At 47.8% G+C, this 16,879-nt stretch overlaps 1 protein-coding gene and 1 pseudogene across 1 annotated transcript; both read right to left on the reverse strand.

Moving 5' to 3' along the window:
- Nucleotides 1-363: 363 nt before the first annotated feature.
- Nucleotides 364-2,723, reverse strand: LOC105945811 (annotated as a pseudogene).
- Nucleotides 2,724-6,166: 3,443 nt separating this feature from the next.
- LOC116411581 lies at nt 6,167-15,474 on the reverse strand. The gene is made up of 2 exons (XM_031904079.1): nt 12,716-15,474; nt 6,167-6,804 (listed from the first exon to the last, which is right to left on the reverse strand). The coding sequence occupies exons 1-2, from the start codon at nt 13,078-13,080 to the stop codon at nt 6,231-6,233; spliced, it is 939 nt and encodes a 312-aa protein (XP_031759939.1). The 5' UTR covers nt 13,081-15,474; the 3' UTR covers nt 6,167-6,230.
- Between the last annotated feature and the right edge of the window lie 1,405 nt (nt 15,475-16,879).

The raw sequence follows: 16,879 nt of genomic DNA on the forward strand, positions 1-16,879 counted from the left end.
CTGCCAGTTCAGCTAGCCCTGGCGGCTAGCAATCCGCAGCGCCCTCTACTTTCTGCTTCCTCTGCATTAGCATAGGGATAGCAGATGGCTGCAGAGGGCCGGCCAGTTTAGCTAGCCTTGGCGGCTAGCAATCCGCGGATCCCTCTACGTTCTGCTGCCTCTGCATTAGCATAGGGAGAGTGGAGGGCCGCAGAGGGCCGGCCAGTTTAGCTAGCCTTGGCGGCTAGCAATCCGCTTCACTCTCTACTTTCTGCTGCCTCTGCATTAGCATTAGGAGAGCGGAGGACCGCAGAGGGCCGCCCAGTTTAGCTAGCCTTAGCGGCTAGCAATCCGCGGCGCCCTCTACTTTCTGCTGCCTCTGCATTAGGGTTTCAACTCAGTAATAAAGCGATAAAGTAGTAAACTACCAATCACTTCACAGCATCACTCGAAACCATATTTTCTCATTTATTTAATTTTTTTGAAAATTTTTTAAATTTAAAAAGTTTTTACATTAAATCTCTGAAATACTTTAACACCACTCTTTTTACTTCTCTATCCGCTCGACCTATAACACATTTCTTTAATATATCTTGCTGCTCCTCTGCATCCGGCCAAGTATCCAAGGCCTCCATAAGTTCATCATACGACTTATCTTTATAGAAACAGTAAAGCTTCTCTCCTCTAGAGAGAGTTTTAATAAGACCAAAATCAACAGATTCAGCAGAAGAACTTACACCTGTTTCCTCTTTTTTCCTTTTCTTTTCTTCTCTTTTCTTTTCCTTTGCTCTTTTAACCTTAAACTCACTTTGTGATGCTTGGTCTGTGGGCTCCTCTTCATTATGAAAAATAGGGGCCATCTCAACCTGCATTAATGACTTACCCACGGTCACATCAACCTCCTCCGGTTTATCTTTCCTTTTTGGGCAAGCTGCATACAAATGTCCTTCCTTGAAAACAAAAATTACATTTCCTTGGTAAAGGACAACTTTTAAATTCATGACCAGTCTTACCGCAGTTCTGGCATAGGACACATCCATCTGCCAGATGTCCATACTGCTTACATCTTCTGCAAAATTCCGGCATTCCACTGAAAAAACAATCAATGTTAACAGTTCCCAATCGAAACCTCGCTGGTGGGTACATACCTTTTTCAAGAACGGCTTTGAACCTATATTTTGAGGTCCATATTCCCAGCTCATTCAAAATCTTACCTCCGAAGGTCAACTTTTTACAATACCTTCCCAGAACCGTTTCGATCTCTTTAAGAGGCACAAATGGTGAATACGTTTTAACCACCAAAAAGATCTCCTCCTCTGCAAAATGCGGAAAAACTTTAAATCCGCTTAACCGCGGATCAGCCGGATTCTCCTCCAGGATTCTCACGAAGCTATGAAAAACACCTTCTCCTTCAAAAGTAACATCATAGATGCCTCTCCTCGGATAGTCCTGGATCGCAAGAATTTCGTTCTTGGAGACTCTCCCGAACTCCTCCAATATCACTTGAACGACGTAGATCAAGTTCTTCTCCACGTTCAAAGGATCGGCTGCAATGACTCTCACTGAATTCTTCACTCGGACGAAAACAGGAACGACGTCATCTTTCGCTGCCATCTCGAAGAACACTCGCAGTTTCCCCCCAAGGTCAGGGTTATCACTGCAGTGAAAGGTGATCACTTCCCGTTGCCCAGGGTAGAAGGCCCCCCAAAAGCAGCATGTAGCTTAAGGCTGATAGCCGATGCTACAAGGCCAAGGGGCGATGTCCCTGGGCACCTCTGACTCAGTAAGGTTTCAATCAGTAATAAAAGCTTCATAGTGAATAACCACCAATCACTTTTACAACATCACTGTAACCAATTTTTATTTTATTTAAAATTTACTTAAATTCCCTAATATGGCTCAAAACTGCAGCCCTAACATCCTTCTTTTCAGGAGTCTTACTAATACACTCATGTATACCTTGAAATTCTTCTTCGTCTGACCATGCCTCCAAAATCTCTGAAATTTCTTTATTTGTTTTATCTTTATACGACTCGTAAAGTCTTTCACCCCTGGAAATAGAATCAAGAAAAGAATCTAATGAATCACCAGAAGGACTTACATCCGGGGTCTCCTTCCTTCTTTTCTTTTCTTTATCTCTCTCTTTCTTTTCTTTTGAACGCTTTACTTTAGGCCCACTTTGTGAAGCTTGATCAGTGATATCCTCCTCTTCATGGGGTTTAGAAGCAGATTCAGCCTGAACAGAAGACTTACCCGGAATAGCCACAGTCTCCTCAGAGCAACCTTTCAGGTTGCATACAAATGACCTTCCTGGAAACAAAAATTAAATTTCTTTGGGGAAGAACAGTTTGTTATTTCATGGCCAGCCTTACCACAGCCTTGGCACAGCGAACATCCGTCTGCTATATGCCCGTACTGCCGGCACCTCCTGCAAAAATCTGGCATACCACTGAAAAAACAGTCAATGTTTACCGTACCCAAACGAAATCTCGCCGGCGGAAACATACCCTCTTTGAAAATAGCTTTAAACCTGTATTTCGAAGTCCATATTCCAAGTTCATTCAGGATTTTACCTACAAAAGAAAGTTTTTTGCAGTACCTACCAAGTACCGACTCTATCTCTTTGAGTGGCACAAAAGGGGAGTACGACTTAACCACCAAAAAGACTTCATCCGTAATGTGTGGGAAAATTTTGAACCCACTCAGACGAGGATCTCCCGAATTCGCCTCCAAGATGCTCAGAAAGCTGCGGAAACTCCTTCTCCATCAAAGGTGACATGTATATGTCCATTCTGCTAGTTTAATTTTTTGGCTGGCAAACAGTCTTCCAAGATCACCTGCACGATGAAAGACAGTTTTAGAAAAATGACTAGGGATGAATGCTCGGCCGATGGGCATGTGATATTGAAGAACACTCACGAGCTTAATTAAAGGAAATGTTCCAGTTTAAGACCGAGCTTGCCCAGGATAGAATGCCCCTCAAAAGCAGCTTGCTTTGAGTACGACAAGGCCAGCAATGTTAATAATTGGGCCCCGAGCACCTCCGGCCAAGACCTCCTGTATTTCTACACTTGCCTTGGCGGCTAGCAATCCGCGGCGCCCTCTTACTTTTCGTCCTGCCTTGCATTAGCATAGGGAGAGCAGAGGGCCAGCCAGTTGTAGCTAGCCTTGGCGGGTAGCAATCCGCAGCGCCCTCTACTTTCTGCTGCCTCTGCATTAGTATTATGGAGAGCGGAGGCGCGGCCAGTTTAGCTAGCCTTGGCGGCTAGCAATCCGCGGCGCCCTCTACTTTCTGGCCCTGCCATTGCAATTAGCATAGGGAGAGCCGCAGAGGGCCGGCCAGTTTAGCTAGCCTTGGCGGCTAGCAATCCGCGGCGCCCTCTACTTTCTGCTGCCTCTGCATTAGCATAGGGAGAGCGGAGGGCCGGCCAGTTTAGCTAGCCTTGGCGGCTAGCAATCCGCGGCGCCCTCTACTTTCTGCTGCCTCTGCATTAGCATAGGGAGAGTGGAGGGCTGCAGAGGGCCGGCCAGTTTAGCTAGCCTTGGCGGCTAGCAATCCGCAGCGCCCTCTACTTTCTGCTGCCTCTGCATTAGCATAGGGAGAGGAGGGCCGGCCAGTTTAGCTAGCCTTGGCGGCTAGCAATCGGGCGCCTCTACTTTCTGCTGCCTCTGCATTAGCATAGGGAAAGCAGAGGGCCGGCCAGTTTAGCTAGCCTTGGGCTAGCAATCCGCGGCGCCCTCTACTTTCTGCTGCCTCTGCATTAGCATAGGGAGAGCAGAGGGCCGGCCAGTTTAGCTAGCCTTGGCGGCTAGCAATCCGCGGCGCCCTCTACTTTCTGCTGCCTCTGCATTAGCATAGGAGAGCGGAGGCCGGCCAGTTTAGCTAGCCTTGGCGGCTAGCAATCCGCGGCGCCCTCTACTTTCTGCTGCCTCTGCATTAGCATAGGGAGAGCGGAGGGCCGGCCAGTTTAGCTAGCCTTGGCGGCTAGTAATCCGCGGCGCCCTCTACTTTCTGCTGCCTCTGCATTAGCATAGGGAGAGCGGAGGGCCGGCCAGTTTAGCTAGCCTTGGCGGCTAGTAATCCGCGGCGCCCTCTACTTTCTGCTGCCTCTGCATTAGCATAGGGAGAGCGGAGGGCCAGCCAGTCTAGCTAGCCTTGGCGGCTAGCAATCCGCGGCGCCCTCTACTTTCTGCTGCCTCTGCATTAGCATAGGGAGAGTGGAGGGCTGCAGAGGGCCGGCCAGTTTAGCTAGCCTTGGCGGCTAGCAATCCGCGGCGCCCTGTACTTTCTGCTGCCTCTGCATTAGCATAGGGAGAGTGGAGGGCTGCAGAGGGCCGGCCAGTTTAGCTAGCCTTGGCGGCTAGCAATCCGCAGCGCCCTCTACTTTCTGCTGCCTCTGCATTAGCATAGGGAGAGCCGGCCAGTTTAGCTAGCCTTGGCGGCTAGCAATCCGCGGAGCCCTCTACTTTCTGCTGCCTCTGCATTAGCATAGGGAGAGCGGAGGGCCGGCCAGTTTAGCTAGCCTTAGCAGCTAGCAATCCGCGGCGCCCTCTACTTTCTGCTGCCTCTGCATTAGCATAGGGAGAGCAGAGGGCCGGCCAGTTTAGCTAGCCTTGGCGGCTAGTAATCCGCGGCGCCCTCTACTTTCTGCTGCCTCTGCATTAGCATAGGGAGAGCAGAGAGCCAGCCAGTTTAGCTAGCCTTGGCGGCTAGCAATCCGCGGCGCCCTCTACTTTCTGCTGCCTCTGCATTAGCATAGGGAGAGTGGAGGGCCGCAGAGGGCCGGCCAGTTTAGCTAGCCTTGGCGGCTAGCAATCCGCGGCGCCCTGTACTTTCTGCTGCCTCTGCATGAGCAGAGGGAGAGCAGAGGGAGAGCAGAGGGAGAGCAGAGGGAGAGCAGAGGGAGAGCAGAGGGAGAGCAGAGGGAGAGCAGAGGGAGAGCAGAGGGAGAGCAGAGGGAGAGCAGAGGGAGAGCAGAGGGAGAGCAGAGGGAGAGCAGAGGGAGAGCAGAGGGAGAGCAGAGGGAGAGCAGAGGGAGAGCAGAGGGAGAGCAGAGGGAGAGCAGAGGAGAGCAGAGGGAGAGCAGAGGGAGAGCAGAGGGAGAGCAGAGGGAGAGCAGAGGGAGAGCAGAGGGAGAGCAGAGGGAGAGCAGAGGGAGAGCAGAGGGAGAGCAGAGGGAGAGCAGAGGGAGAGCAGAGGGAGAGCAGAGGGAGAGCAGAGGGAGAGCAGAGGGAGAGCAGAGGGAGAGCAGAGGGAGAGCAGAGGGAGAGCAGAGGGAGAGCAGAGGGAGAGCAGAGGGAGAGCAGAGGGAGAGCAGAGGGAGAGCAGAGGGAGAGCAGAGGGAGAGCAGAGGGAGAGCAGAGGGAGAGCAGAGGGAGAGCAGAGGGAGAGCAGAGGGAGAGCAGAGGGAGAGCAGAGGGAGAGCAGAGGGAGAGCAGAGGGAGAGCAGAGGGAGAGCAGAGGGAGAGCAGAGGGAGAGCAGAGGGAGAGCAGAGGGAGAGCAGAGGGAGAGCAGAGGGAGAGCAATCCGCAGCGTTCTCTACTTTCTGCTGCCGCTGCATTAGCATAGGGAGAGCGGAGGACCGCAGAGGGCCGGCCAGTTTAGCTAGCCTTGGCGGCTAGCCTTGGCGGCTAGCAATCCGCGGCGCCCTCTACTTTCTGCTGCCTCTGCATTAGCATAGGGAGAGCCGGCCAGTTTAGCTAGCCTTGGCGGCTAGCAATCCGCGGCGCCCTCTACTTTCTGCTGCCTCTGCATTTGCATTTGCATTTGCATAGGGAGAGCCGGCCAGTTTAGCTAGCCTTGGCGGCTAGCAATCCACGGCGCCCTCTACTTTCTGCTGCCTCTGCATTAGCATAGGGAGAGCGGAGGGCCGGCCAGTTTAGCTAGCCTTGGCGGCTAGCAATCCGCGGCGCCCTCTACTTTCTGCTGCCTCTGCATTAGCATAGGGAGAGCAGAGAGCCAGCCAGTTTAGCTAGCCTTGGCGGCTAGCAATCCGCGGCACCCACTACTTTCTGCTGCCTCTGCATTAGCATAGGGAGAGCGAAGGGCCGGCCAGTTTAGCTAGCCTTGGTGGCTAGCAATCCGCGGCGCCTTCTACTTTCTGCTGCCTCTGCATTTTTTTTTTTTTAAACCACTCAGTGGTTAGAAAGATACTCAGTCAAATATTTAGACAATAAATCTTTCAATTTACATCATCGTGGCACCTTTATTTAAATGACAATTAAATCAGTCAAAAAAAAACATACATATTTATTTGATGAGAAACCGCCATTTTTTATACTTCCATACGCCTTCTGCATCAGTAGCATTTGAATGATAAACATCTCTCAAATAATACACATATAATCTCCCCAAAATCATATTTAAACACATTTCTTTCCCAATCACTTGGTTTTTAAATATTAATAGATTCCTAACATCCCATAGGACTTCTTTAATACAGCCTAACAACAGCCATAATACTCTTGATTTCACTTTGTTAGCAACACCCAGCCCGAACATAATTGTTCCCCAGGTAACAGTCTCCAACCCACATAACTCTCTAAATAAAGGTTTGAGCCCATCCCTAACCTCACGAGCATACACACAACCCCAAAATAAATGATCTACTGTCTCAACATCACCGTACCCCCCCACTGGGCACACAGCAGCCCTACACAATCCCCGCTTCCCCAGAAATTCCCTTGTCGGCAAGCACTTATGCAGGGACATCCATACCACATCCCGCTGACGCTTTGCCAACTCAGACTTTTGCAACTTTTTCCACAATCTCAGAGAATCATCAGACTTCAACCCATCCATGTTACTTACCCGCTCATTCCTCCTTATCCATTGTTTTTTTTTTATAGTATCATTTTTTATTGTTTTATAACATAGGAGAAGGGGGGAGGGATAAGGAAGGGGAAGGGAGGAGGGAGCAATGGAGATACACAGTTTTTTGGCACAATTCAAGTTACATACAGTGATGTGCACAGTGTTATACAGAAATTTGGAAAAAGGAGACATACAGTACTGAAATATGAACTCTAGAGCAGGCACATGGCAATTCTTATTCTGGAGGGTTACGGCAGGTTAGCATAGTCCTCCATGTTGAGTGTGAAGTTTAGTAGCCTGGGGGCCTCATATTCCTACAGGTGTGCCGGGATTTAGCTCCAGCCATGGGGACCAGATTTTTTCAAATTTAGTGGGACACCCCCGGGCTTCATATGTGATTCTGATAGAGGGTAGAGCGGTGTTAATAAGGGTCTGCCATATTTTCACTGTGGGAGCGTTGTTTCCCAACCAGTTTAATATTACCGCTTTTTTAGCATAGTATAGGATAGTGCGGAGTTTTGTTATCTGGCACAAGATCCTCAAGCTGGGCCAGTAGGCATATTTCTGGTGTGCATAAGTTGGGGAACCCCAGGTTGTCGACCATATATTTTATTATCTTGGACCAGTATCTCTGGATTGGTGGGCATTCCCAGGCTAGATGTAGAAAGGAGGACCCTGTCTGATGGCATCTGGGGCATGTAGCCTCAGGGTTGCGTCCCATTTTTTGCAGTTTAGTGGGTGTCATATAGAGTTGGTGGATGAACTTGTATTGTATTAATCTATCCCGAAGTGAGATCAAGTTGGTATATAATACTTCTGTGGTCTCGCTCCATTGTTCATTGGTCATGTTTGGGGTTATTTGCTGCCATTTACGGCGAGCGGTGTTAAAGGGGGATGGGATGGAGTTGAGCAGAGTTTTGTATAGTCTAGAGGTTAATTTACCTGTTTGGGGGTTTCTTAATGTTGACTCTAGGTTCGAGGGGGTGAGCTCTGGCTCCAAAGTTGAGAATTGGGCTTTGAAGGCATGTCGGAGCTGAAAATAGCAGAATACCTGAAGGTCTTGTCTATTTAACTTATCTCGGAGCTGTTCCAAGGAAGGGAATTTCCCATTGTCCAGGATATCACCTAGGTAATTGATGCCCTTTTGAGCCCAGTACTGGACGTCTTGGAGGCCCTGGAGGTGCGGCAGATTAGAGTTGTTCCATAGAGGGAGAAAGGGGGAAATGGGGGGAGTAGGGCATTGTAGTAAACTAGTTGCAACTTTCCATGCCTTAACTGGGACGGTACCAGTGGTGGGGCATTTGGGGTAGTCTGAGGGCTTTTTGTATAAGGCATTCTGGACTACTTCCAGTGAACCGGCTTGGTGTGACAGGATGAGGATACCTGGGTCCTTCCCGTCAGTATGAATCCAAGCGTGTGCATAATATAATTGGCTAGCCAGGAAGTATAGGTGTAAATGTGGAAGTGCCAGTCCCCCATCTGATAGTGGAGCTGTTAATGCTTTCCATGTTATTCTAGGGGTTCTGTTGGCCCATATGAAGGGAATCAATAGTGAGTTAATTCTCTGGAAGATCTTTTTAGTGACCCAGACAGGTGAGTTGTGTAGTTTATACAAAAATTTGGGGAGGTAGATCATTTTAAACAGATTTATTCTTCCCCATAGTGTAAGAGGGAGTTTGGCCCAGAAGGTTATTGTGGACTTGAGCTGGTCTATAAGAGGTACAATGTTATCTGCAACATATACTGCGGTTGAGGGTGAGATTTGGATGCCAAGGTATTGAAATTTAGTAACCCAGCGTAGGCCATGGGTATCTGCAGGGGGGTTCTGTACGGGGTCTACTGGGAGAATTACTGATTTGGCTCTGTTGATGCGGAGGCCTGAGTAGCTGCCGAATAGGGAGAGTGTCTGAAGTACTGCCCGTAGGGAAGCGGAGGTATCGGCTAGGAAGAGTAGCAAGTCATCTGCATATAGGGCAAGCTTGTCTTCCATAGTGTGCAACTTATAGCCTATTATGTCGGGGGACTGTCGTATCTGCAGGGCAAGTGGTTCAATGGCAAAGGCAAATAATAGAGGCGACAGGGGGCAGCCCTGCCTAGTACCTCTATGGAGGGGAAAAGAGTCAGAAAGAGTACCATGGATTTTAATACGGGCCTTTGGCTTTTTGTATAGCAGTTGGATCCAGCTAATATACTGAGGTCCAAGGCCGAATTTCCTCAGCACTTCCCATAAGTAAGGCCATTCAACCGAGTCAAATGCCTTGGCCGCATCTAGTGAGACCAAGGCACGTGAGCCACAGTTGTCATGTTTTATTTGCAGATGAGTATAGACCCTCCTGAGATTATGAGAGGTAGATTTCCCTGGCATAAAGCCTGACTGGTCCGCGTGTATTAGCAGGGGGGCTACCTTAGCTAGCCTACTTGCCAGTATCTTAGCAAATATTTTAGCATCCGTGTTTATAAGCGATATGGGCCTATAGGAGTCACATAGTTCTGGGTCCTTACCTTCTTTGGCTATGAGGACTACAGTGGCCTCGTAGAAGGAGGGGGGTAACTGTCCCTTTTCTATTGCGTTGAGGTACGTCTGGTGGAGGTGGTGTACTAGCAAGGGGCCCTGGAGGTTGTACCAGGCCACCGGGAATCCATCCGGCCCCGGGGTCTTGCCCGAGGGAAGCGCTGCTAATGCCTCAGCCACTTCCATTTCAGTGATAGGAGCATCCATACGGGCTGCTTCTGCTGGGGGTAGAGTTGGGAACTCTATCTTGTTGAGGAAGGCTGTGAGATCCTCTGGAGTGGCCTGATATAGTGACTGGTATGTGTCCTGATAATATTTGGCAAAGATGTCAAGGATGACCGAAGGGGTCGTAGCAAGGACTCCATTGGGGTCTCTAATTCTAGGGATTAACGTCTGTGAGTCCCTGGATTTAGAGAGATAGGCTAGCAGTTTGCCTGCCTTTTCCCCCTGATCAAAGATCCTTTGGTTGGTATAAAGTAGTCTCTTTCTAGTGAGTTTGGTATGTGCTAGCTCTACATTTCTTTGTGCTTGACTAAGGAGTTGTTGTGACTCTTCTGATTGCGTATTTATGTGATCTTTTTCTGCTTCCCCATGGGCAGCCTCAGCCTCTTTGACCTCCTCTTTAGATTTATTTCTGGCTTTGGCGATTGCACTTATTAAGGTACCTCTGGCCACTACCTTGGACGCCTCCCATAGTTCTTCCCTAGGGGCAGAGCCCTGGTTGAGTTCCCAATATGCCGTGTATTCAGTCTGTGAGGGTTCCCTCACTATTTCATTTGATAACCACAATGGGCATAACCGCCAATCAGCTTGTCTGGCTTCCGTGAATAAATTTAGTGTTATAAGCAGTGGGGAATGATCAGAGAAGGCTCTGGGGAGATATTCCGCGGAGACCGTCAATTGTGCAAAGCCGGTTGATGCAAATGCTAGGTCAATTCTGGATAGGGAACCATAGGTTGGTGAGTGGCACGAGTATTGCTTTTCTTGGGGGTGTTTCAATCTCCACAGTTCAGTGAGGCTTAAGGCATCTGCCCATTTAGCTAGAGTAGTAGATTGGGTACCCGTTTGTCCCAACCTGTCTAGGTGTGGGGCAAGGACTGCATTAAAGTCCCCAAGAAGGCATATAGGGGCACTGGGAAATGAGGCTATTGCAGTATAAATTTTTCCCAATAAATCATTGTCTGCGGGAGGGGGGCTGTAGACATTGGCCAGTGTTATGAGCTGATTGGCGATTCTGCAATGCAAAACAATATAACGACCGTAAAAATCAGTGTTCAATCCCAAACATTCAAACAGTACACCTTTACGGACCAAGATAGATACCCCCCTCGCATGAGTTGAGAAGGGGGCATGATAAGTGTGGACGACCCAGCGTTTTTTGAGAGACAGAAGTTTTTGGCCGACTAGATGGGTTTCTTGGAGTAGGAGCAGATCAGGTTTCCAATGTTTAATGTAGTCAAAGAGTTGAGCTCGCTTGAACTTGGAGTTCAGGCCCCGAGTATTCCAGGATATTATGTTTGTATCCGACATGGTAGGTGTAGTGGGGTATTGGTAACTGAACTAGTGTCCATAAGCATAATTACAGCACTGGTGCGATGCTGCATCGTTGGGGTTGTACTGGTGGCACTTTTATAGTTTGCCATTGTGACTCGCTGGGTGAGGTTGTAGTTCCGTTGCGGGAAATGGAGTAGGGGAAAAGCAGTAGGGACCAAACAAACAGGGGCCCATAGAAACCCAAACACCCCCCCTGCCCACCCCCCGAACTTGGGTGGGCCTGTACCCATAACAGAAAAACTTTTATGGAGAAGGAGTAGTAGCACTGTGCTTGAGAGCCATTGTCCGTCCTCACCATCCTTAACTGACGCTTCTATGTTAGGTTTTGGTGCCATAGTAGAGTGATAGGAGCGATGTCCTGCATTGGCAAATAAGTATGGGGTATAGGTGCCCTGGCAGTAGTAACAAGGTCCTGGGATCCCAAGGATTCCCGATGTGGTGGAGCGTGGATGGGCTTATGGTAGGTAATATTCCAGGGTTTAGGTCGATAATTGATGCCCGCCATGTAGTGGGCCTCTGGATCAGCCCGGATTTATGGAGGAGCTTGCTAGGGCCGGGTATAATGCCTTAGCAGCGTGTGGTGTATGCTGAGCAGGGGCACACTGACTGACGCTCCGCCTTGGCCGAGTTGTAGAGGTATTGGGTGCGCGTCCCTCTATATCTTGTGCCATATCGATGCCCCGGGTCATGGGGGGGGCCTACCAGGTCACAAGGGAAGGCACTTGTGGTTAAGTTTGGACAAGTTAGTTAGTGCTTAGGAAGGGCCGCGGGGGTTCATATGTACTCACGGGTGGCGCAGTGCGTCCTCACTGTCTTGGGGAGCCAGCTCGTTGATTCCCGTGGGCTCTTCTGGAGTCGAGCCAACGATCCGCCTCAGCCGATGACAAGAAGAAGTGCGTGTTCGGCCCGTCTATAATACGGAGTTTAGCGGGAAATAATACTGAGTAAATCAACCCTTCGGATCTCAGTCTCCGTTTCACCCCGATGAAGGAGGCACGCTGTTTCTGAACCGAGATGGAATAGTCGGGGAATAGAGAGATGGGGGCCCCGTTGTAGGTCAGCTGCCCTTTGGCCCGTGCGGCAGACAGGGCCGCATCGCGGTCCCTGTAGTTGAGAAATCTCATAATTAGTGGGCGCGGATTTGCCCCGGGTGGTAGAGGCCTGGTGGGGACCCGGTGTGCCCGTTCTATGACTAAGAAGGGGGAGAATTGGTCCGCACCTAGAGTTTGCCGCAGCCAGTCCTCAGCAAAGCGCTCCGGTTTATTTCCTTCTGAATTTTCCGGTAGACCAACTAGGCGTAGGTTGTTACGGCGCAGGCGGTTTTCCAGATCATCCGCTTTGAGCATGGCATCTGCGACTTGTTTGTTTAAGCGAGATAATTCCTCTGGCATCGGGCGGGTTGCATCTTCCAGGGAAGAGACTCGGAGTTCCACTTCCGATGTCCTCTCTCTCAGGTTTTGCAAGTCCTGTCTCAGGTGCGAAATGTCGATTTTGATAGTGTCCAGCTGCGATGTCATGCTAGTGTGAGAGTCGGTTATCGCCTGGAGTATGTCACGATTTGTCGGCTCCGCATGCGATGTTGGGGCCTGTTCTGCTGTGGGAGGCGTAGGAGACGCAGCACGTTCGCGCTCTGAAATAGACTCCGGCGGTGGTTGAGATGAACTAAGGTATTTGTCCATTTTGGCTGAAGCGGATTTGGCAGTATGCTTCCCCATTGTCAGCAGGGATGTTAGTCATATAACGGGGTGTCGAAGTAAGAGTTCTAGAAGCTGAATATTGTTCAGGATAATCTGTATGGTGAGGAGCTCACAGCAAACACGTCCTCTCAAGCCGCCATCTTGGCTCCGCCCCCCCCCTTATCCATTGTTTAACAACTTTTTTATTTTTCTCTTCTACTCCCAATTTCTCCAGCTCATATGTATCCCTAAACTCTTTCAGACATAAATAGAACTTAGGAACTTCAAAATGAACAGGTCTATTTAACTCTATAGCCTGCCATCCCCACCACCTAAACAGCCACCCGCCCATATACTGAATCATACAAGCACAGCAGCTATCCTTACTTAGTATTCTCACAATACAGCCCCAATATTGCAGCTGCACAAACACACAAATATTTGGTAAATCCAACCCACCATTTTTCTGCTGCTTATACACAATTTCTCTCCTCAACTTCTCCATACGGGACCCCCACAAGAAAACAAAAATCAGCCTATTCATTTTTTGCACACACTTGGTATCCGGAGGGAATACATTACTTGCATAAATAATAATAGACAACAAGTTTTCACCACAATCACTTTCCCAGCCAAAGATAAGTCTCTCAGGCACCAAAAACGCAATTTTCTTGCAATTTTCTCACCCACAGCATTCCACACCACTCCCCCACTCAATCCCTTATGAAAAAAGATCCCTAGCACCTCCATTCCATCCTTTGCTACCTCTATCACATCCTCCTCTAGTTCCACATCTTTGCCAAAAACACAAAGTTTACACTTACTCCAATTAACCCTCATATTTGATACACAACAAAATACATTTAGCAATAACGTCACCCTATGTATCGCCCCATATGACTCACACAAAATAACAATGTCATCCATGTAACATAAAGATTTAACCTTCCTCCCCCCACTCCCCGGTACATCAAATCCCCTAATAACTTTATCTTTCTGCACTAATCTCAATAAAGGTTCCATTATACAAATAAAAGCAATAGGAGACAGGAGCCCCCCCTGCCTCACACCAGACAATACCTTAAAGCTCTCACCCAAAGAACCATTAACTAACAACCTGCTCACAATATCAGAATAGAACCCCTTAATCACTTTTAGCAACCTCTCTGGGACCCCCATCCTATTTAAAACAGCAAACAGAAACTTATGTGAGACCTTATCGTATGCTTTCTCTAGATCTATCGAAGCAACAAACATGGAACAATTTCTCTCTTGAACATAAGAAATAATATCATGTAACAAAATTAAATTCTCCGTAATTATCCGCCCAGGCACCGCACACGCTTGGGATTCACCAACTAACTTCTCCACAACCACCGCAACCTGTTCGCCACCATCTTTGCCAGAATTTTATAATCGGAGTTTAATAATGTGATCGGTCGCCAGTTTCTAATATCCCGCCGATCCCCCTTTTTGAAGATTAAAACAATAACCCCTTCCTTCATTGACCTAGACAACACTCCATTCAGCATAATATATTTACACAATTCCAAAAACTCCTCCTTAATTATATCCCAGTATTTCCCATAAAATTCACTGATTATCCCGTCACTACCCGCAGTTTTATTTAAGGCCATCGACTTCACCGTCACCAAAATTTCACCAACATCCACATCTTTAGCCAAAAAGTCTATGTCCCCCTTGTCCAAACAGTTATCAATAATATTCAAGAACTCCGTGTCAATTTCCTCTCTGCTCCCACAAAACCTGCATAAAACTCTCTTATACATTTATGCATTTCCCCCCCATATACCTCATCACCCTCCTTATTTAGAATTTTGACAAAAACACTTCTTTTATGACACATTTTTTTGAAAAAGAAACGCATTTCTCATCATTATCAAGATGCTTAACCTTGGTTCTATAAATGATACTTTTACCCCTTTCATTAATTGTCTTTTGAACTTCCTTTCTAACCTTAATAATTTCCTCCTCTACATCAACAGCAGCATTTCCCAGTTTATACAGCATTTGCAGCCTATTACATAACCCATCGTACATATTTCTCCTCAATCTGCCTTTCTTATATCCTTCCCGTTTAAAAAACTTGGCTATTTTACCTTTTGCCCAATCCCACCACTCCAGTATATTAACAAAATTCCCTTTCTCCATACACCACTTTCTATATAAGCACTCAAATTGTTCCCTGCACTCATTATCCTCCAATAGCTTCAAATTTAATTTCCATAATCCCCGCCCAAAGGAAAATGTATTGTTTAACATGACTTCCCAACAAAGAATAACATGATCAGAAAAAGGAATGGCCTGAGTACTCATCCTACCAAAACTAAAATGCTCAGAAAAAATACAGAAATCAATTCTAGCACAGCAGCCCTCTTCGCCACTGATGAAAACCCCCTTACATTTAGGGAGACTATCTTGAGAGACATGCAAAGGTGAAGTTGTTACACCATGCAAGCATATTAGGATTCTGTAGAACTGCAGCTGAAGAAACAAACGTTCTGCAGGTTCTCCACACTCTCACTTTCCAAGTAGCTTTGGTCAGGCGATTGTACGGCTTCTCTGAAAATTGCAGGAGTCTCAGGGCTGGAACATGAAGAAACCCCCTCCCCCAAATCCCCAGCAGTAAAGACAGTAGATGGTTGAGCTCTTTTAGCCGGACTACACACTTCATGCACAGCAAGATTTTTGTTACCACTTTGCACGTCCATTGGCTCCTCCACCGCTTCCTCACCCCCAGCCGTGTCCCAGACAATTTCTTCAGCGATATTTCCATCAGAAAGTGGACTCACGGCACGTTCAATCAAGAATTCCTCCGATGCACCTGCAGTATGGCTACCATCAGGGGCCACACTCTCTTCCACTCTAGGCACTTCCCCCACACTCTCCAGTGTAGCCTCCTCAGCTATTGGCTCAATCACAGGGAATAATTCAGTTTCAGCAACAACATTTTCAGAATTGTCACTCAGAGACAGCCCACCCCCAGTTCCCCTCACCCCTTCAGCCTCAGGGGGTTCAGCCCTTTTCACAATCTCTGCATAGGACATTCTAGCTGATGAAACTTTGGGGCAGTTTCTAGCCGGATGCTCCTGGCTTCCGCATATATCCCACCGCCTTGGCTGCATGCAAGCACCAGCTTCATGGCCCACATTAGCACAATTGCGGCAGCACTTACCCTTAGGGCAGTCATCACGGATAAGGCCATAAGTAAAGCATTGCCTACAGTACTTGGGTTGGCCGGGGTAATACAAAAAAACCCCTGTTTCCAGCAATAGAAAAATTTGCCGGAGGGTGCTTAACTCCTCCAATGCCATCCGGGTCAGGCCTGAGCTTCACCCAAAATTTCAGGTTTCCATTAAATATTTGAAAGCAGTTTGTTTGCCTTATACCTCCTTTAATTTTACTGCAGTACTTTTTCAAAAAGGCCAGAATCAGATCCATATCAGTAAACGGGTTAAACATGTGCAGAAAAAGAGGTTTTTCCTCCATAAAGTATAGTGGGAGTACATCAAAATCCTCCAAAGGAGCCATGTTTCTCTTTGCCTTAAATCTTTCAAAAATCTCCACACAAACAGATTCACTATAAAAAGTCACATCATATGATCGAGGTGATACACAATCCTGCAGGCAGAAGGTGTCTTTTACCTGAAGCTCAAGTTCTTTCATTAGTATCTGTTTCACAAAAGATCCCAGCTCGACTCTAGTCACACATCCAGGCTTCACCTGAAACCGGAGCGTATTCCTCACAGAACCGGTCTCCATCACTTTGGCTGAGAGTTATAACTCAACCAAAGCACTATTCAAAGCAAGGGTTTGCTGAGCAGACTGGGGGGTTCCATACACAGCCTGGGGGTGCCATACAGACTGGGGGTGCCATACACAGCCTGTTTATAATAGTGAGACACAAACTCTGAGCTCAGTGTCAGTCACTTTGCATCCTGGGAAGGAACATAGTGTTTGTGCAGAGGTTCCCCTGTACATGTTGTTCTGCCTATACACCTACTGGCACAGTTTGGCCTCTCCCCGTGTGTAATGCACACACACCCCCATGCAACTGCTTCATAAACACTTTGTCAGGAGTTGTTACTTTATATCCCCACAGCTAAAGCCAATAATGCTTTGTACATTGGGGAGACCGTAAGGTGCATATGCAAATCACTATATTATATATAGAGAAATCTGTAATGGGGAAATTCACCAAATTTTGTATAAACAAAATGATTGGAGCTTTTGGCACAGTTTATGTCTCTGTATAATAATCAGTTAGTGCCTGAGTCTCCATTGACTTTGCTTTGAGTTTTTAAGCCAGACAGGACTGTGAT

This window comes from Xenopus tropicalis, chromosome 6 (assembly GCF_000004195.4).
Source record: "Xenopus tropicalis strain Nigerian chromosome 6, UCB_Xtro_10.0, whole genome shotgun sequence".
NCBI classification, from domain to species: Eukaryota; Metazoa; Chordata; class Amphibia; order Anura; family Pipidae; genus Xenopus; species Xenopus tropicalis.